The following is a 20704-nucleotide window of genomic DNA, read 5'->3' as shown; positions in this document are numbered from 1 at the left end:
CATTAAATACATTTCCACTTTTGATACATATTTAATTTATTAAATTTTTCATTTTATTTTTGCTATATATTTCAATTTTAAGCTAAGATTTCAAAACCTAGAGAGATGAAATTTTTTAGTAGAATATTAATACGATTTGTCGCAATTGGCCAATAAAATTTATTTATAACATTGAAAATAATAATGGCCTAGAGTAAATAAATAATTGCATTTGACCTAACCCTGATCTTATTTCCTTTCTAGGATTTCAAATTTGTTGCATACTTTTAGGAAAACGATTCAATGAGCGAGGCCAACTTATTTGAATTAATTTGTTTTCCATTTTTTTTCTTTGAGGCGGCCTATTGATTTCATTCGATTGAAATCCTATTTGCCACCATTTTAATCAAATACCCAATATGAAAAAAAGCAAATTAAGTATGAGGCAAGAAAACCCATAAATTTTTATGGCCCATAGTAATTTTCATAAATTTACAATTTTCCGAAACCAGAGCTACAAGCATCACCCAAGCCAGAGGAACAAAGGAAGCCAAAACAAAAGTTCATTTTACATTTTGTTCTCTTCATCGCCTTGTGAGTGTGAGAATGAACATTTCGAAATTATATTGTTTTTGTCTGGCCCTAATAAAAGAAATGAAAATAGGCAAAATATCTACAACAGACAAGCAAGCTGCTACAGCTCCAGTGACACAACAAAGAAGCGTGCATTCGTGTTTTTTTTTTTTTTTTGCTGTGGTATATCAACACCAGCAGGCTATGCTGCTCATTACATTTGACCTAAAACACATTTTTTATGATTCGCAGTAAATTTGTATGAATTTGTTTTGGAAAACTTCCCATTTATTGTGTGTTTTTGTTCTTTGGTATACCAATACCAGAGTAGCGGGGATTGGTCGGAGGGATTCGTCCAGTAAAATAACAACCACAAATTTTCCTTACACCGGCCAAGGCAATAATTTGGGCCAAAAGCCCATAACAAAGAGCAGCAAATTACACTATTTTCTTGTTTGCTTTCTAATTTGCAAATGTGGTAAAAATGTGAACCAGCAAGCAGCAGTTATTTGCTTTCAGCAGCCATTTCCTTGGAATTTCTATAATTGGAGTTTTGTATTTGGGTATGGTGGAGTTGTTTGCCACAATGCAGCTAAATTGCGTGAATTGTTTAAGTATAACAGAAAATCATAAAAACGAGGAAGAAAAACGCTACTCTTTTTTTTGAAAAAAAAAAAAATTATAATAATAAATATAATAGCTGATGGAAACCCCCTACTGAACATTACATTTATATAATTTTATGAGGTTCAGTTTTATAATTTATAATTTGATATTTTTTATAGCATTTTAATAAAAATTTCCTCAGAATTTTAAAAACCAAACATAAAGTGTTCAGATAGTCAGTAGTAATTCATAGTGGTTGGACATATTTCCAGTAAAAAATTACAAAGACAAAAGTTTTTCATTGTTTACAAAAACATGGCCATAACCCAAAATGTGTCATTTTGAAGTTAATACTTTTTTTCCACATGTTCACCATAGAAACGTTGCGTTTTTTGTATGGTCTCTATTTACAATTTTTTGATTCCGAATAATCCCCTTATTCTACAACAGTACTTACGCAATTTTAAAAACAATTTTCGCTTATTTATAAATTTACTTAATAGTCCAAAGACTTACCTGAAAAAGAAAAGATATATAAAAATTATTATTTTCAAGAGGCAATTCAAAATAAATGTCAAATATAATATAAATATATTAAGCTAACAGAAATATTTGAATTGAATATCTATGCAAGGACATCAATATTTGCATCTTTTAAGAATTTTCAAGGCTTAATATATCGTCAATAGCCTGCATTTTTGTCCATTATGAATATATTCAAGAAAACATTCGTATTGTACTAAATTAAACGCCCACATGGTCATACATCGATGATTAATTTGAATATCTGTCATTCAACAGCGTCCATGTGGGTAACATAAGAAATTGTGGCATACTTTAAGGCGTTGTTTAATTACATTTGGTCCCTATTTTATTTCATTCTATTTATTTTATTCATTCTACACTGGAATGGAAAATTGGGTTCCCTTATTTTATTGTTTTTGCAGAGCAAGGCATAAATGTTGGCTATAAACTGTTAAGAAATTCCATAAAAATCTCTTATGTGCAAATGGCCAGACATTATTCGGGAAAGCTCAATAACCTTTATCCTGACATTCCCTTAGATACACCTACATTAATCTCGAACATTGTAAGGATAAGAGCAAAAGAAAGCGTAAGTGTGCTTGAATTTGTTAAGCGATTGGATAATATAGCCCATTCTTCTCCGTCGTTTATGTATTCGTCGATTTTGTTTTGAATCCACCCCAAATAATTCATAAGTGGATGTGGAAATTTCGGGAGACCATAAATTGGATGAGATTGTGTATGTCGTTCAGTTCGTTTGAGTTTGTTGTAAAAGTGTGCAGACTAGGAGCTAAGGTTCAATGATCGTTGTCCTGGTGCCAGTCGTTGATGTCAATGTCTCATTGAATATGATGGTGTTGGAATTGTTGCTAAGACGGCGGGCCTATGTATTATGGTTCAATGAGCCTGTAAGGTCGCATTCATCTAAAAGTTTCGTACTTTGTTAATGCTAAATGTGACTGTCAAGAATATTTTCTAAGAATTTTATTCTGCTTTTCAAACAGTAGTCATGAAATAAATCGAATAAACCTTCTATAGTGGGTCGCCAACGGTTAAGTGTTGATGATACTTTATGAGCCCTATCACTAGAAAAATTGAACAGCTGTGTCTTGCACTGAAAAAAACCATACCCGGTTCCAAAGATTTTGTCTTTACTTCAAAAATTTGGTATTGATTCCGAGCCAAAGAAGCGGAGAATACATGTAAGGATACTTTTAAGACACAATTCTCTTTTAAAATCGGGTTTTGTGTACTTGCTTCTAGGAAGCAAATTTTAATTTTTCGCCTTTTCAGCTTTTTTTTCTTCATATGCTATCAAAGTCCTTTAAAAACAAGTTAACGACGACTTTATTTTCCAAATTAGGACTCGACTTCTAGTAGAAATTATGCTGTGTTTCAAGTAAAAAACGTCTTAAAAATAAAATGTTGAAAAACATGTCCTATATTTGAACGATTTTTTGTTTTGTAGTCAAGATGCAAAAAGACAACAAATTTAAAGACAATTTCATTAAATTTAAAGATTTTTTCTAAATTATTAAAGTCAAGTTGACCTTAGCCCAAACATTTTTTCTTTCATGTTATGATATCTATCTATCTAAATCTATAGAATTGCTGTATAATTTGAAACCAAAATTGAAAATCAAATTTTGCTCGAAAATTCAAAACGCTACAAAGTGGAGAATAGTTATTATTTGCCGGAGATAAAAGCCATGTTGGTAAAAAAAATCTCTGTAGTATTAAAATACGTATCTCTATTCTCTACTCAAATCAAATTGTTTATTTCTAAACAAAAACTTAATTTAATGCGCAGTGTATTTAATATTATAAAATCTATTTCAAAAATGTCATTTAGTTTAATAAAAAAATTATCTTAGGTAAGTTAATTTAAAAAAATAAATTGATCTTAGGTAAGTTAATTTAATAAATTCTAATTTATTTGATACAAGTTATTTAAATTTATTTAGTTTAATTTAAATTATAGGAATTTTAACTACTTTACTTTTATATGTATTGTACTTTTAATTTTTATACCCTGCGCCACACTGTGGAACAGGGTATTATAAGTTAGTGCATATGTTTGCAACACCCAGAAGGAGACGAGATAGACACATGGTGTCTTTGGCAAAAATGCTCAGGGTGGGCTCCTGAGTCGATATAGCCGTGTCCGTCTGTCCGTGAACACATTTTTGTAATCAAAGTCTAGGTCGCAGTGTTAGTCCAATCGACTTCAAGTTTGGCACAAGTATGTGTTTCGGCTCAGAATAGAACCCTATTGACTTTGGAAGAAATCGGTTCAGATTTAGATATAGCTCCCATATATATCTTTCGCCCGATATGGACTAATAGGGTCCCAGAAGCTAGAGTTTTACCCCAATTTAGTTGAAATTTTGCACAGGGAGTAGAATTAGCATTGCGTGCCAAATTTGGTTGAAATCGGTTCAGATTTAGATATAGCTCCCATATATAGCTTTCGCCCGATTTACACTCATATGACCACAGAGGCAAATTTTTCGCTCCGATTTAGTTGAAATTTTGCACAGGGAGTAGAATTAGCATTGTAGCTATGCGTGAAATCGGTTCAGATTTAGATATAGCTCCCATATATATGTTTTTCTGATTTCGACAAAAATGGTCAAAAGACCAACATTTTCCTTGTAAAATCGCCACTGCTGAGTAGAAAAGTTGTAAAAATGACTCTAATTTTCCTAAACTTCTAATACATATATATCAAGCGATAAATCATAAATAAACTTTTGCGAAGTTTCCTTAGAATTGCTTCAGATTTAAATGTTTCCCATATTTTTTTTACTAATATTGTGTTCCACCCTAGTGCATTAGCCGAGTTAAATTTTGAGTCTATAGATTTTGTAGAAGTCTATCAAATTCTGTCCAGATCGAGTGATATTTAAATGTATGTATTTGGGACAACCCTCTATATATTCAGCACCCAACACATTTGACGGATGTGATATGGTATCGAATATTTAGATCTACAAAGTGGTGCAGGGTTTAATATAGTCGGACCCGCCCGACTTTAGACTTTCTTACTTGTTTATATATGATTTGATTATTTAACGTTACTTTAATTTAATGCGGTTAATAATAATTTATTTCTACCTCAATTATCTTCAATAGAGTAATAATTAATATAATTTGATCTATTTAATTTAAGTTTCACTTTATTTAATGTGACCTAGCTAAAAATAGTTCATTCAAATTTGTATTAATTAAATTAAAATACACTTAAAATTAAAAATTTAATAACACTTTGAATTAATTTCATAATAATAAATATAATATTGTAAATTCACTGCTATTATATAATATAATTAGTCCTTCATTAATATCATTTAATTAAAGACACTAAAAAACTTAAATCTGAGTTATTTGTTATTATTTTGGTTCACTTTAATCTACACTATTTCATCTAAAGCCACTGAATTTTCAGGAAAATTGTGCATGACTTAAAAACCCTCTCACAATACTAAACATAAGAAAACAATCCAAGTCTAAAATCTCAGGCTTTCATTTCGAAAGTAAGTGACTCAGAAAATATGATGATGCTTGAATTGATTTCATTATAAAAACCTAACGATTTAAATCGCATCGCCAGCGATGGTAAGTGTTATTTAACCACAAAACAAAATGAGGTCTTTGTGCCGATTAAAAATCCCTACTCAGCCATCAGTTTCAAGTACACTGTAGCACAATCCCCAAATATGGCCTAAATTCTTAAACATTAAGGGGTGTTGTGAGCTGAAGATGGTATCTGAATGTGAATGTCCTCTTTTCTGTTGTAGTGCTGAAGGTTCCTCTCCCTCTCTCCGGCTCTCTACATTTAGGGTCTTTCCTTTCGCACATCTCTTACATTAGATTACATTCGCTTGTAAAGTAAAGGCATTGACATCGACAACCCCACAAAACAGCTACAAGGACAGAGAGCATTAAATGACCTTCAATGTCTAGACATATTTGACAATTTTACATAAATAATGTGTGTAGGTTCAAGCAAAAACTTGTGGGTGTGTGTGTGTGAGTGGTCTTGTTGCTCATATACAAACACTCAACAATATACGCAACACCTACACACAATCGTACAATGCCTTATTTAGCCTGCTGTTCTATTTCATTTTGCTGGCCCAAGAGGATAATAATGGTCGTTGAATTGCAGCGTGAGGGGAAAGGGTATCAGTCGGCTTGGGCCTCTCAATTCTTTGTTTTTTTTTTCTTTCAATACACAAATATTGGTTCGTAACAGTTCTTTTCTTTTTGAGTTGATTTCGACATTGCGTGCGCAGGATACAATTTCTTATACAAATACGCACACACAGACAGTAGCCTGCAGGCATAAACAAAATCATTGTAGTATACTTAAATGAAATAGAATATTTTAGACAGACACTCAGCCGAAAAATAACGTTCCACCACAACTCTGCACACCTCCATTACATTCACCCTCCGCAATTCCCCACAAAAACGGTGAGTTTGTTAAACTTGCCGGCTTTTGATGGGGAGATGCTTTCACAATGGGATCTTTTCTATACCACAGCTGTTCAATAGGTCCATTGTAATGTGGCACAGAGTTATAAAAACGATAACGAAGCTAAAATTGTCCTAGATACGGCTGCTGTTTTTTTGTGATAACTGTGTGTTTTACGAGGACAATTTAGAAGTTAACGTTAACCATTTGGCCAAGTTTTCTATCAACAAATCATCCACATTAGTTCTCGCCTGTTAAAAAAACACTGACGATGAATGACAAACAAGGATTGCTTAGGCGAGAAGAGCAATAAGTAAATGAATGAGATTGAATCAAAGCTATTTATTCAAATCATATATTTGAAGGCAATAGCCTTTGACATTGATGAATGAATGACCATTTATAAACTTTGACCTTTTGTGATTAACAGTTGCTTATTCAATTTTACTGGTGATATTATTAGCAGCAACAATATTCTTGGGAACCCAATTACTAAAGTAAATTATATGGAACGAATTTAAGTGAGTTGGGTCAAAATTCAAATGAAGGTTTATTTTCGAATTTGTTCAATGCTATCGAATGTTTTATCGACATAAAATTTCCAAAAAAAAAAGTATTAAAGTTTAAGGGTCATATTTATAATAACTTGGAGTCATCTGGTGCAGTGGTTAGTGGTCTGTGAGCTATACAGAATGTTATGATGTCATAACTAGATCTGATTAAACTCATCGAAAATGCTTGCGAAAAATCTGGAATACATGTAATTTTCATGAAAAGTTAGCACATAACATCCAAAATGATTAACCTGCATTTATATCAGTCTAACATAAATAATAAACAATTCAAATGTAAATCAACCATTGATTCGATCAAGTGCAAATTAATACAATTGAGTCAATTGGAAAATTAATGGCGATTTCGATTGGAATAAAAGGTGCAACATTCTCCGAATTGATTGCAAAATATGAAGAACACTATTCAAGATTTTAAGTCCTGTATCCTTCAGAATATTATGAATTAACAATAACTTTGGAATGACACTATCTTTTGGCCGAAAATACAATGAGGGAAAAAGTAGTGTAACACCAAGGCAACATATTTTTTGTGAAACGAAATCGCCATAAGTGTTGTGTAAATTAAATTGAAGTTACCCCAATTTTCATGATGCTCCGTTAGTGCTACGTTACAACAAACAAACTTCTAAACCGTGCCATGTACATATCTGTCATCTTGCATATATATATCCCATAGCCAGTTAGAAACTTAACTGCTGAAAATTTTTCAGTTAAAGTTAACCAGAGAAAAGATATTTTCATTTTTCTTTCTGTTAACTGCCAGTTAAAGCCTAACGGAGCTACATGAAAATGGCCCTTAATATGATTAGGGTAATTAATTTAGTTAAAAACATTAAAGATTAGAATAAATCATGTTTTTAATGCTACAAAAATCATCTACAGTGAATTAATTGTAATTAAGTTATGACAAACTGAGGAGCTATGTCGGCTCTATAAAAATGTATTTATTCGTATGCGAATTTACCTCGTTTTATGAAATCTTTACGCTACACCTGCTAATATTTTCATATGTATCATAAAATATTTTTTTTCTTATCGGAGGCAAATATTATGTCAAAAAAAAAAAAAACAAAAAAAAAACGACTGATATCTTCAATTTACTTCGTAAAGGACCAAATTATATTTATTTTTACAGCATCTTTCTGTTTTTATTATGAAGCTATGATGAAAAGTCCTTCATTTTGTTATCGGATTAAAAATTTACATATCCAAAATTTGATGACATATTTTCGAAAGAATGAAACCCAAGACTAAAAGCATCATAGGAAATGTTAACTGAGGCCATGAATATACCTAGAATTTTGTGAGTAACTAGCAAAGTCTCAACACCAACATGCCCTTCAACATAAAAAGGACAAAATAGACATAAATGTTCACAGAGTCCAGTTTTATGATTATATTCACTTTAATAGACTTAAGCTTAGAAAACCGACACACATGGTTTTGGGTGGCAAATGACTGGCAAAAGGATCTATGTCTCCAGCCCATAAAAATATGAAAGCGAGAGAGTTGGTAATCTTTTTGGGATTTTTATCCATATGGACAGAAGGATTAATATGCCTGCTTTCACACAATGGTCATTGTAAGACTTTTTAATGACAACAATTAAGACAATCATAAAACTGTAATATAACTCTCATAAAGTCACATTATGTTTGATACTTGGCTCATGTATACAAAGTGCTGTAGTGTGTGTGTGTATGTGATGAATGAATGAACACATTTTTGTTGGTTAGATATGTGATGAGGTTGGTTGGTTTTCACACACAGAGCTTGATAAGGTTGTGTGCTTTACTTTATTGGTCATTTTTGTTGCAAATGACTATCAATAAACCTTTTTCTTATTTTATTATCATAAAATTGTAAAACACTTCAAATTAAAGGGTTTGTTGGTTATTATCGCTTTTGTAGTATTATCAAATAAATATATGAATATATCTTAAAATTATTTTTTTTAGCAAATTAATTTTTTCCTTGTGTTCGGGAGTACTTTTTTCAAGCACAAATGACACACTTCAATGCATGAGTCACAACTTGGGGACAAAGTGGCAAAAAGTGTCACAGTGATTCAATGATTTAAAAGAGTGGCCCTCTTTCTCATAAAGGAAAAATGCTCATTAAATAGAAATTTTTTGGAGCAAATTAAATTTTAATTAATCAAACAATTATATTATCTCCAATACATCAAAACTCTCTGCCTGAAGTTGGACATTCAGTAACTGGAGTAATTCAGTTTACCACCAAAAAAAAGCAAAATGTCATTGCAGCAATTGCTTACTTTTTAGGCGCCAAATACATTTGCTTACTCGGAATATGTTTCACAAATATAGTATAAGACACGTGAATTCGATTATTTTCGAATTATATTTTATGCCACTTTTCGATTAAAACGTTAAAAAAAGTTCGTAATTTGGTGATGCATCAAAAACATTGCACAAAAGTGTATCCTCACACAAAAAAGTGGCAAATTTGCAACTACGTTCACTGAAAAAAATATTTACGTGGTATTAAAGATTACGCAACCTAAATTTTAGGATGCGAAATTTACAAAATATTAAGGACAAATTTCTTTAAAATAATGGAAATTAAAAAAAAGTTTATAGTCTTTGCTTCAAAAAATTTTTTCCTTAAATTTAGGATGCACATTTTGTAAATTTGCGTCCCTCCGTTAAAGTTACATGTCTTTGAACTAAGGCTAATTTTTCTTTAAAAAAAAACATTTTTGATTTAAGGAAATTGTCCTTAAATTTACTGAAATATTGTATCTTTAGATTTAAGATAAAAACGCTTAAAATACAGGCTAAGACTTATTTTGAGGACTTACCATCTTTGGTTTAAAGTTTTTTTTGAATTAAGAAAACATTTTTTACTTTGAAGTATCCGTTCAATTTGGATTTTTAAACTAGCATTTGTTTGTACGTGAGTACGTTTATTAATAAACCCCGAAAAGATAATGAAAATTTGATAAATGAGATCTGTATACTAATTTTAATTTTATTGGTCCTAGATTTAAAGCCAGATAGGTCTCTACGAAATTTCTTTATTTAACTTAATTTTTTTGACTTTTTTTTGGGTGTTAGCATAACGGTATCACTGGTTCGCAATATCTCAAAGATTCTCAAACTAAGAATTGAAGTAGTCAGTTGGTACCAGTGATCAGTTTAGTAGAATCTAGTCCTAATTTGCAATGCCCAGCACTTGATCTAACTTCTCCTCGTATGTGTTAACTGGGTTCAGTAATCAATAAAAATTTTTGCAATCTAACGAAACATAAACCTCTTTCTCTCTTACAGGTATTGCTTGAATGATTAAAATCGAAGTAGTTTGGCCCACATGTTTCAAGTTAATTACCAATAATGCAAATATCGACCGATTACATGTGCTGCCCATCTAGAACGAAACAATAAAACCTTTTTTATACTCTTTTATATTCATTTGTTTGACAGCAATTCGAACGGGATTTAGGGCAAAGCCGTTAAAATTGAAATTTTTTATTAAGTTTTGTTAGGTGAAACATACATTAATATATTGTTTGTTTTTTACATTTATTTAGTCTTTTTTTCAAGAATCGATTACCTCAAAGGGAAGTAACAGTATTGAAGGTGTTATACGGAAGGCCAAATGGCTTCAAACACAAACAACACACAATTTCAGTATACATCAGCAAAAAAGGGAAATATATCGATAATGCTACCGGTTAAAAAGTGTTGAATTTTTAATATAGATATGGGGAAAAAATAAAAAAATTACAATTAATTATACTTTATTTTAAGTTAAATGCATTATTTTTTATTATGGTAAACACTTTCGCTTATGGGGAGTTAAATACACATAACTAAAAATTGTGGAGACAAAATTTTGAACTAGTTCTTTAAGTCGTTTACTGGTAGTCTATAAGGGACCAGTTGGTTTCCTCCAATGACAAGTTCATATTAAATTCACCATTATTTTGCATTAAAAGTATTTAAGAGTGGATCTAATTCTATTTACTTGGAATTAGGGACTTTACAGATTCGAAACTAGTCCCATTTTGGCTTCCTGAGCATATTTCATTTTTTCGTTTTTCCTGGGCAGATCTGCCTTGGGAAAAATTGACAAAAAAGCCATTTCGACCAGTATAGCCTTAATCCCCCAATATAATAGAGAACGGGTTATACCTTAAATCTAAATTGTCTTTGGCTATCTCTACTGAAGCTTATTAATTGGTTTGATGTCTAATTTTTCTGTTTTGTTTCTGATTTTTTGCATTGTGTTTTCAATGCATAATGAAAAATGACGCATCTAACTTATCAGAGAATGTTAGTCTTAAACTTCTTTTGTCTTGTTATCTGTTTTATTGTTTTTATAATTATACACACTTATGTGTTGTTAAATTCAAAAACCAAATGCTTAGAATTTCCGCAACTTGAGTGATTGTTTTGACTGATAACCATAAACAAACAAAAAAATCGATTGCAAATGACGAAAATTTCACACCTCGCAAAACAGCTGATAATGCCGTACAACAACAGCAAAAACAACAAAAACTTGGCTGGTAATCTAAAGTCACATAAAGACAAATACAATAATAGAAAATTCATTTTTTAATATCTTATCAAAGTGAGACCAAGTGCATTTTATGCAGGTGATTTTTAATTTTGGGGTCATTAACATCGAGGGCATTTGAAAAACAAAAACCAATTGGTGACCTACCCCTATCTGAAGAGAATAAAATGCTTATTTGCAGCGAGTTAATATATTAATACAGGGTTTGGTGACTTCACTGAATAGTTGATAATTTCATTACAACAATAGGATGCTGATGAGAAATGTAGAAGTTCCAAAACAATCGTCTTGCAGTACATAGAAAAAAAATGTCACGAAATTTTTTCCAATTAAAATCTTAATTGAGTTTTAAAAAATATTCAATTAAAAATTTAAATGATTCAACAAATCTTTTAATTGAAATAAAAACCAATCACACAAATTAATAGTATCAATAATTTTTTAATTGGATCAATTAATTTTTTAATTGATACTATCATTTCTGTGACTGAAGACATTTCAATTAAAAAAATTGTTGCATCAATTAATTTCGTGATTGAATCAGAAAAAAAATTTTTGTGTATACAGGGTTTCGCACTATTTCATTCAACTAAAATATTTTCCTCTGTTCCTTAAGATATTCTTATAAAAAAATGACAAATCGTAGTTATTAAGTAAATATTATTTTCAATGAATGTTACGTACACTGAAAAAAAAATTGACCTAATGTGGTAGATTATGCAATTTTAATTGTAGGACTCAAAATTTACGCAATGCTAAGGACAAAATTCTTTAAAACAATGACATTTTAATTAAAAGAAAGTTTATAATCCTTGCTTCAAAATTTTTTTCATTAAATTTAGGACACAAATCTTGAAATTTTGCGTCTCCCTGCTGAAGATGATCTTTGAAGTAAGGCAAATTTTCCTTAAAATAAAGAAAAACATTTTTAATTTAAAGAAATCGTCTTTAACTCAACTGACATATTAAATTTAAGAATCAAAATTAAGAATCAATACCAAAATCCTTAAGGAAGGTCAAAATATTTGGATCCAAGTAAATTTTTTTTGAATGTATCCTTCACCTGTACATATACTGAAAGAAGAGTTTTCTTTTCTGAGCAACGACATTCTAGACAGATTAAGTTTTCTTTAGACGCTATGACGTCATATAATATTACATCACTTGTCATAAAGAAAATATTTTATAATAAACAACATTTTGTTTGTCTAAAATTTCGTTCAGGAAGAAAGTAGTATTTCTTCGGGTGTAGTAGTGCGGAAAATGAAAGAGATTATTGTGTCTGTGTCTTGCGACTATGATGTGTCAATGTTTGAAGACAAATGCTCGTCTGGGCTATAAAACTAATTTGCAATAAAGTTGGCTAATGCCTCATTTTAATTGGTATTGTATGAGGAATAATGAGAAATGGAAAATAGTTGTAGAAATTTAATCCAATTGACGTTACTCTATGCTCTAAAGGATTCGTTAAGAAGACTCACAGAGAAACGGTTTTGTTTTTCTACTAAATTGTTATAATTAATGTGAGAACGAATAAAAATGGCTTTTGCAATCCTCTGGTGAACTTACGGCAATTTTCATGTATCTCGTTAGACTTTAACTCCCAGTTAGCAGAAAGTAAAATCGAAATATCTTCTCTCCGGTTAACTTTAACTGAAAATTTTTTAGCAGTTAACTTCCTAACTGGCATATGAAATATATAGACAAGATTACAGACATGTCCATAGTACATTTTAAAAGTTCGTTAGCTAACGTAGCACTGACGGAGCTTCCTGGAAATGAGGGTTCGCTGTATAACAATTTTAGAGTCTCTATTATACATTGGCAAAATATTTTCATAACAATAAAGACTTTGTATATAAAACAGACATCTCTTTAATATAAAGATATTTTAAATAAATTAAAATTTTGTTAGATTTTTCATAAGCTTTAGGATGCTGCTCATTGATGTCCTTCCGTTAAGGGAATTTTTTAATGTAAAGAGAAATATATTAAAGAAGATTTAAACATAGAATCGAGCAGCAATAATTGAGAAGAGAGAAGTTTACCATTTGTGACATCACAATGGGTCAAAACGGGAGTTTAAAATTGACTTTTAACATTTTTGACAATATATCCTAAACAAATTATTTTGAGTTTACTGACTTTCTTTGAATTGAACATAAAGTCCAATTTTCTTTTATCCTTTCCGATTTTTGTTAATTCACAAACGAATTTAAGATTTATGTGTATTAATACACATTCAATTGAATTCTAAGTTCATCTAACTTTCACATGAACTCTCGACTGGGCATCGTCATCAGAATTTTAAACAAATATGAGTAATTGCCAAAGCGGGTATTTCGACTTGTTTTTGTTTTTTCATGAAATGGTCATATGAGTGAAAGAAATGTGTGTCATAACAAATATGAATGACCAAATCTTGATTTAGTTAATGATTTTGGTTTCTCTCTTAATAAACCCATAAAAAAGTTCAAACTTTTGTGTATTTATAAAAAGTTAGCAAAATACTTCAATATTCATCGGCTAGAGAACCCTTTCTTATTCTCCTGAGCTTAATTTTCTCTTTTTCAATACTCTCTCACTTTTGAATGAGATTCTCAGCTGTTTGATTAACTAAATAAACGTCATTGTCTACTTGGGTTGGGTTGACTAAACCCAATTTCGAAAATGACAAATTTTCCATTTTTGTATCTCAATGAAAGTGAATGCGTGTAATTGATGTAGAAATTCGTTTCACAACTGGGGGTTCAAGTTGTTTGCTGTCGTTGATGTCAATGCTTTCAATTGCGTTTATTTATATTTTTTTTGGTTTTGTTTTGTAATGACTTTTTCCTAGTACATTGCCTTGCAATTTAAGCCAGGGAACTTGTTTTGTTTTTAAGTCACAGTATCTGCGGCTGCGTGTATGTGTTCTGTGTTAATAAACGTTTTCATCTGAAGCTAATATCAGGTTTTAATTAATTATTTGCTAAAACAATGAAAGAATCCCCCCAAAACAATGGTATTTTGATGTTTTAATTGCTCTCTGGGATTACTCAGTTTTACAAAGAATCATGTAGGAATAGCTTAACACATTTTTTTTGTTTTCATTTTAATTAAACTTTGTTTTATAAAATGATTGTATTTTATAATTTTAGAGTTTGGGGTTAATCGCCCAGAGCAGGATGTGTATAAAGTTCATGTCTATATGACCTTGGAAAAATTATTTATTAAAAAGAGAAAAAAGTTAAGTGTACATATAAATAAAAACTGTCGTCGATCCATTGTAACCCACCAAAAAAAGCGTTGCCAAAAATGTAATGAAAATGTTCTTTTTGGATCCGGAAGTGGTGCAAAATTGATGGGCTTGTCATAGGACGGAAGTCCTCCATTTCAACAGCCGTTGCACTGAATTTGCATCACTTCTTTAGGTGTGATCCGAATTCAATGTTTTGGATGTAAATTAAAAAATTCTGTGATATTTTGTCAAATAAATAACTTTTATATTTTTTTATAATTTTTAATGGATCCTAACGCTTGTCTGAAACGTTTGACCTCAAATATTTTCAAAAATTCACAATTTTTTCAGATTGGATTTAGATTTTTTTTCAACAAAATTTAAATGATTTGTACCATTTCATGAATTCTTACACTGTTTTTAACCTATTTGAAAGAAAAAAAGTTAAAATTACCCATTAAAAGTATGAAAAAACATGTTATAAAAAATTGAATGAATAGAACTTCCTGGGTAGTTAAAATAAAGAACATCATTGGGAGTGCATCCTCTGGAAGTGCTTTTAAAGTTGTGCCTTCGGAAGAACTTCCAAATTTTTTGCTGGGAATTTAAGGATTTTTTTATTTCGAGGCACGGAAACAACACCGAAAACAATATGCCATTAAATTTAACTTATTTTTATTGCAAAAAAATTATTTGCTTGTACACTGCCAACATTTTTTTGAATTTGCCGGCACTTCTGAAATCCCCACCACTTCGAAAACTGTACTACGTCAACTTACTACAAAAAAGTATTGCATGAGTGCAATTATTAGGTACTTTTTTAGATAAATTTATAACGATGCCAATAAGAGCCTCTTCAAACTATTAGAAAAAGTGCATTTTGAGATAGTTGTAAAAGAATCATTGTGGTCAAGTAAAAAACGATTATTTAGATGTTTATTATTTTGAATAAAACTTTATAAATTATTCCTGGTATAAGATCTATACGAATAAAAACACATTGAACATAATGTCTTCACAAAGGAATTGTGTTGATTTATAAGTTGCAATTCTGATATATTCGGCTGATGCTCTATCAGTGTTTATTCTTGATGGAGGCAGAGTGTCTGGTTTTTGTAACTATAGGCCAAATACGTTCATATACGTTTCGTACTTTTTAATCACAGTTGGCGATTGTTGTAGTGTCACTTACGTGTCTTGCGTAGCGATGGGAATGAAATGGAACTTTGTAATGCTGGCAGGGTAGTTAAATTTTAGTACTTTTGTCGAAATTTTCCACAGCCCAATGAAATTTTCCATTTTTTAAGAATGTCTCAAACATTTTATGAACTAAACATTGGTATAAAGTGCAATGACCGTACACATAAGTTCAATATGAACTAAAACAAAAGAAAATTTTCGTACGATTCCCAAAAATGGTAAAAAGGACTACTGTATGGTTAAAATGGTCATAATTTGGCCCCAATGATTTTGTTCTTTACTTTTAGTTAATTTTATCTCCTATGATAGGGTATAATTTCATGAATTGTACACAGAAAAAAGTTTCCGTAGTTAAACTAACGCTAAATTAAACTTATTTTTATTGCAAAACAAATATTTGTTTGTAGTTAAATTTTATTATTTTTTGCGAAATTTTCCACAGCCCAATGAAATTTTTGTTTTTTGAAGTATGTCTCAAACATTTTAAGAACTAAACGTGAGTATAAAATACAATGACCGTACCCATAAGTTCAATATGAACTAAAGCTAAGTTCAATATGAACAAAATTTTCGTACGATTCCCAAAAATAGTAAGAATGAACTACTGTATGGTTAAACTGGTCATGATTTGGCGCCAATGATTTTCTTCTTTAATTTTAGTTAATTTCTTCTTCTATGAGAGGATGTAATTTGGAGAACTGCAGTTAAAAAGTACAACGGGACATTAAATTTTCCTGATTTTAACAACGCTTTGTGGAAATCTCAAAATGTGGAGTAAAATTTAGTTCAATTTTCGTACGAGTTAGTTTATTCTTCCTATAAAACAGTTTACTTTGTTTTTTCGGTGTAGTTAAAAGGTACGCCAGTGTATTAAACTTTCCTGGCTTTAAAAAGGCTTTTTGGAAATCTTAAAATGTGGAGTACAATTTAGTTCAATTTTCGCAAGACCTACGTCTTTCTTGCTATAAAACAGTTGACTTTTCTGTGAAGTATACTCTGAATCAACCATTTAACTTATTAGCATAATTTGATTATACCGGAGAAACTCGAATAGTCAACAAAGTATAGGTACGAGCAAGGGAGCCACAGGAAAGAGCAACGTTGACAGAGTCCAACAGAGTTATTTGTAAATATAAGAAAATAATGCCGTTATTTTAGTTCTTTTTATAGTTTGAGTAGCAGTCGTTTGAGCTTTGTTATAGTGGCGTCAAGAATACAGTTTTAGAGTGATTGCACGTGAGTAATATTTTGCTCACGCTCACGCACACTCACCGAAAAATCTAATTCACGCACACTCACGCACAATATTTTTGGTAGGCTCACGCTCACGCACGCTCACGAAAAGAAAACTTGTACTCACGCCCGAAAATCTTTTAAATGTCGTGACTCACGAAAAATATCGTAACTCACGAAAAATGTTGTGACTCACGAAAAACCTCGTGACACACGAATAATTTTATGAGTAATTTACCTACATAACCTGACTGAAAACATGAGTATGATTAAAATCGAGAGCGTTTTAAAACTCTTAACACTTAGAAGATCACGAAAATTATAAATGAATTCAAATCATAAGCTTTTTATGCTCGTAAGCGGGATTATTTTCGTGAGCGTGTTTTTCGGAAATTCGTTACTCACGCACGCTCACGAAGATATTATTTTCGTGAATCACGCTCACGCACGACATTTGGTTGGTTAATCACGCACACTCACGCCGTTTCCCTCAGCGTGACTCACGACTCACGCGTAAGTCATGAATATTTTCGTGAGTCACGACAATTTCGTGTCATGTGCACACATCTATTTTGCACCAATCTAACTAAAGGGTGATGTGTTTATATCATCAAAATAAATTTCTTCTAGTGTCTAGAACAAAAATTTTTTTCATATTAACTCAATTCCCGCTCTTACATCTATGCAAACAGGATGCAACGAGGGTTATATCCCTGTATTCAAATATGCCTGAGTATTAAACTCAGGCAGTCAAAGATTCATTGAAAGATTCTTGGAAATTCTTCTAGCATAACCATTTTGTTCGTTTGGATTTTTCATTTGTATATGAGAGAGTGTATTTCACTTTTTGTTCTCGGTCTAATGCTTACGATGATATGGCTTAAATGTCAATAACCTAAAACAAACCCTAACTCGAGAAGTTGCTGTTTTTGTGCGTTTTATGTTGGTTTAAAGTTATTTAACCCTATTTCATCATGGATGGTTTGCATGGTATAGATGGGATAGGATGTATGGACGGATGGTTCTTGGATGATGACGGATGTCTTGCAATAAGTGAATGCAGCTCATAGGACTGCTACTGCTGTATGTGCTTTCTGTTCTGTTTCTGCCACACTTAAGATTGACAAGAATATAAAATATCAAAGGCCACCCGACCATGTATTTATTTGTTCCCCGATTCCGAGGGTTCTCGGCATTTGTTTGTTGCCCTTAAGTGTAGCTGCCACTGCTGCTTTTACAGCCCGTTGTTTTGGTTCCCCTAATTAGTTGTCATTTTGTTACAGGAATCAAACATTTACATAGAGGTACCTCTAAGTGATATTTTTATATAGGAAAAAAACAAAAATAACTAAAGAACACGTAAAACAACACACTTATGCAAAAACACACACACACACACCCACATACATTCACATGCATGCATCCATAAAAACCGGGACAACTAAGCTTTATTGCCTACTTTAGGGAGAGATTATGAAGTTGTATGTATAGCCTCATTGGGAAATAAAGTTTACTTTGATAAACAGCAGGGAGTCAAATGTAAGGAAATACTTTTTACATAAACTGATGATGAAATTCAAGTATTAAAGTTACAATGTGCGTAGATAGGTATATGAGATTTGGCTTTGAAGTGTTTTAGCATGGGTCCATTTAGAAGTCATATTGGATTGCAAAAGAGGGTTGCATATACTGGAGTATTTTTCATATGACAACAAGGCGAATGACATTATAAAGTCCTGTGATGGTGTTTTTTTTTTGAGCGCTTTTAAAAATTACAATGGAAATTGAAGAAGAGTCTTTATAAAAAGGAAAGGGCTGCTTGTTTAAAACGCCTTTATTAAATCTATATTGGGTTATGATACCACAGGCGGTAAACTTATCGAATAACAAAGAATGCTAGTCGCTTTTAGTTTTAGTGATATGAACGCCATTATACGAAGGCGTTTTTATTGCAAGTATAAAAAAATTCTTAATAGTTGTCAGATACTGAATCCAGGACTTGAAGAATATTTGATTATCCTTCTATCTTCGAAATCAATAAATCAATTTGTGAGTTTTCTTGCTTAATGGAGTAAAATTGATTTTTTTAATGGAGTCAAAACGACTAATCGTCCTTTTGTAGTCACCAAAAATCGACTTATCCAAAAAGTCGAGAAATCGACTTTTGGAAAAGTCGGATAGTTAAACATGTAAAATTTTCCAAATAATCGCAAGTCAGTTTTTCAAATTTTGAAAAAACTCAAAAATCCGAAAAGTCGACTTTTCCAAATTGCGAAAAAATCGAAAGATCAACCTTCTAAAGGGTGGTTAAATTTCAAGGGCCGATGTTGAATGTGAATGGACGTCGTGAATGGGCAGAATGGTTCCAAGAAATGGCAACAGTGGATGATCAATTTTCGAAGAAAATCATCTTCAGTGGTGAGGCACATTTTCACCTCAGTGGATTCGTCAATAAACAGAATTGCCGCATTTGGGCGAATGAGAACCAAGAGTGATTGTCGAAAAACCAATGCACCCACAAAGAGTGACTGTTTGGTGCGGTTTATGGGCTGGCGGCATCATTGGGCCATATTTTTTCCAAAATGAGGCCGGTCAGGCAGTTACGGTGAATGGTGTTCGCTATCGTGAGATGATAACGAACGTTTTATGGCCCGAATTGGAGGATATGGATGTGGACGATATGTGGTTTCAGCAGGACGGTGCCACTTGCCACACAGCTAACGAAACAATGGCTCTTTTGCGCAACAAATTCAATGGCCGTGTTATCTTACGTAATGGCGATGTCAATTGGCCGCCAAGATCATGTGATTTGACGTCGTTGGACTTTTGTCTTTGGGGTTATTTGAAAGAAAAGGTGTACGTCGATAAGCCAGCAACAATTCAAGAGCTAAAGGATGAGATAATTCGGCACATTAACGGCATAGAACCTCCATTATGCCTCAGCGTCATCGAAAATTTGGACCATCGGATGAAGGTGTGCCACCGAGGTCGCGGCGACCATTTGGCTTTGGATATTTTGTTCCATACATAATTGAGTAATACCAATATATCATAATAAAATAAAATTACAATAATTTCCTAAATAGTTTGTGTTTTATTCAAAATCAACATCGGCCCTTGAAATTTTAACCACCCTTTAGTTCTCATTACAATTCCTAGCCTGGATTCTTACAATGTGATCTTTATTAAACATTTTTGGTATCAATTCCAAGCCAAAGAAACGATTTCGTTAAAATAGAAATATTTCGAGGAAAAGTTTTACACTGAAAAAAATTTGACATAAACTAATAGATTTGATTCTAGAAAACTAAATCTACACAATAATTTATGTAATTAGAAGAAATTATTATTTTTGATTTTAAGAATTTTTTTCATTAAGTCTATGACACTTGTTAAATTAAATTCATATATTTATTTCCTTAATGTAAAGAAAAACATTTTTAATTTAAAGAAACAAGCTTTAAAATAACTGCAATGGTGAATTAAATACATGAAAACTTCAAATAAATTAGCTAAAATTTAGTTTAAAGATAATTTATCATTGATTATTTTTTAATTTAATTGTTGCTTTGAAAGTTTTTTTTCTAATCCTAAAACGAAAGGTAAAAAATTGAAAAATGAGATTTACATTCTAATTTCGGACTTTGTATACTTTGTATATGAGAAGAGAGCCTTGGAGCTGTAGACTCTATTACTTGGCGAAGCCCCATTACATCTATAATCTTAACATTATTCGAGATAAAAATTTACAAAAATATTACACAGAAA

The 20704-nt window shown here is 31.5% G+C and overlaps 1 protein-coding gene across 3 annotated transcripts in view; it reads right to left on the bottom strand.

Moving 5' to 3' along the window:
• The window catches only part of Glut4EF (Glucose transporter 4 enhancer factor), an 886996-nt gene that overhangs the window by 35646 nt on the left and 830646 nt on the right, over window positions 1-20704 (bottom strand). Inside the window, exon 5 of one of the 3 annotated variants that reach the window (XM_075290914.1) lies at window positions 1532-1674. The exons of the other annotated variants lie outside the window; for them this stretch is intronic. Within the exon in view, the coding sequence (XP_075147029.1) occupies window positions 1651-1674 (24 nt within the window). The 3' untranslated portion in view covers window positions 1532-1650. Of the gene's footprint in view, window positions 1-1531; window positions 1675-20704 lie in introns of those variants that run through there. 3 annotated transcript variants of the gene reach the window in all.

Source organism: Haematobia irritans, chromosome 1, assembly GCF_050003625.1.
Source record: "Haematobia irritans isolate KBUSLIRL chromosome 1, ASM5000362v1, whole genome shotgun sequence".
Taxonomy (NCBI): domain Eukaryota; kingdom Metazoa; phylum Arthropoda; class Insecta; order Diptera; family Muscidae; genus Haematobia; species Haematobia irritans.
This window is presented reverse-complemented; position numbering and strand designations above follow the sequence as displayed.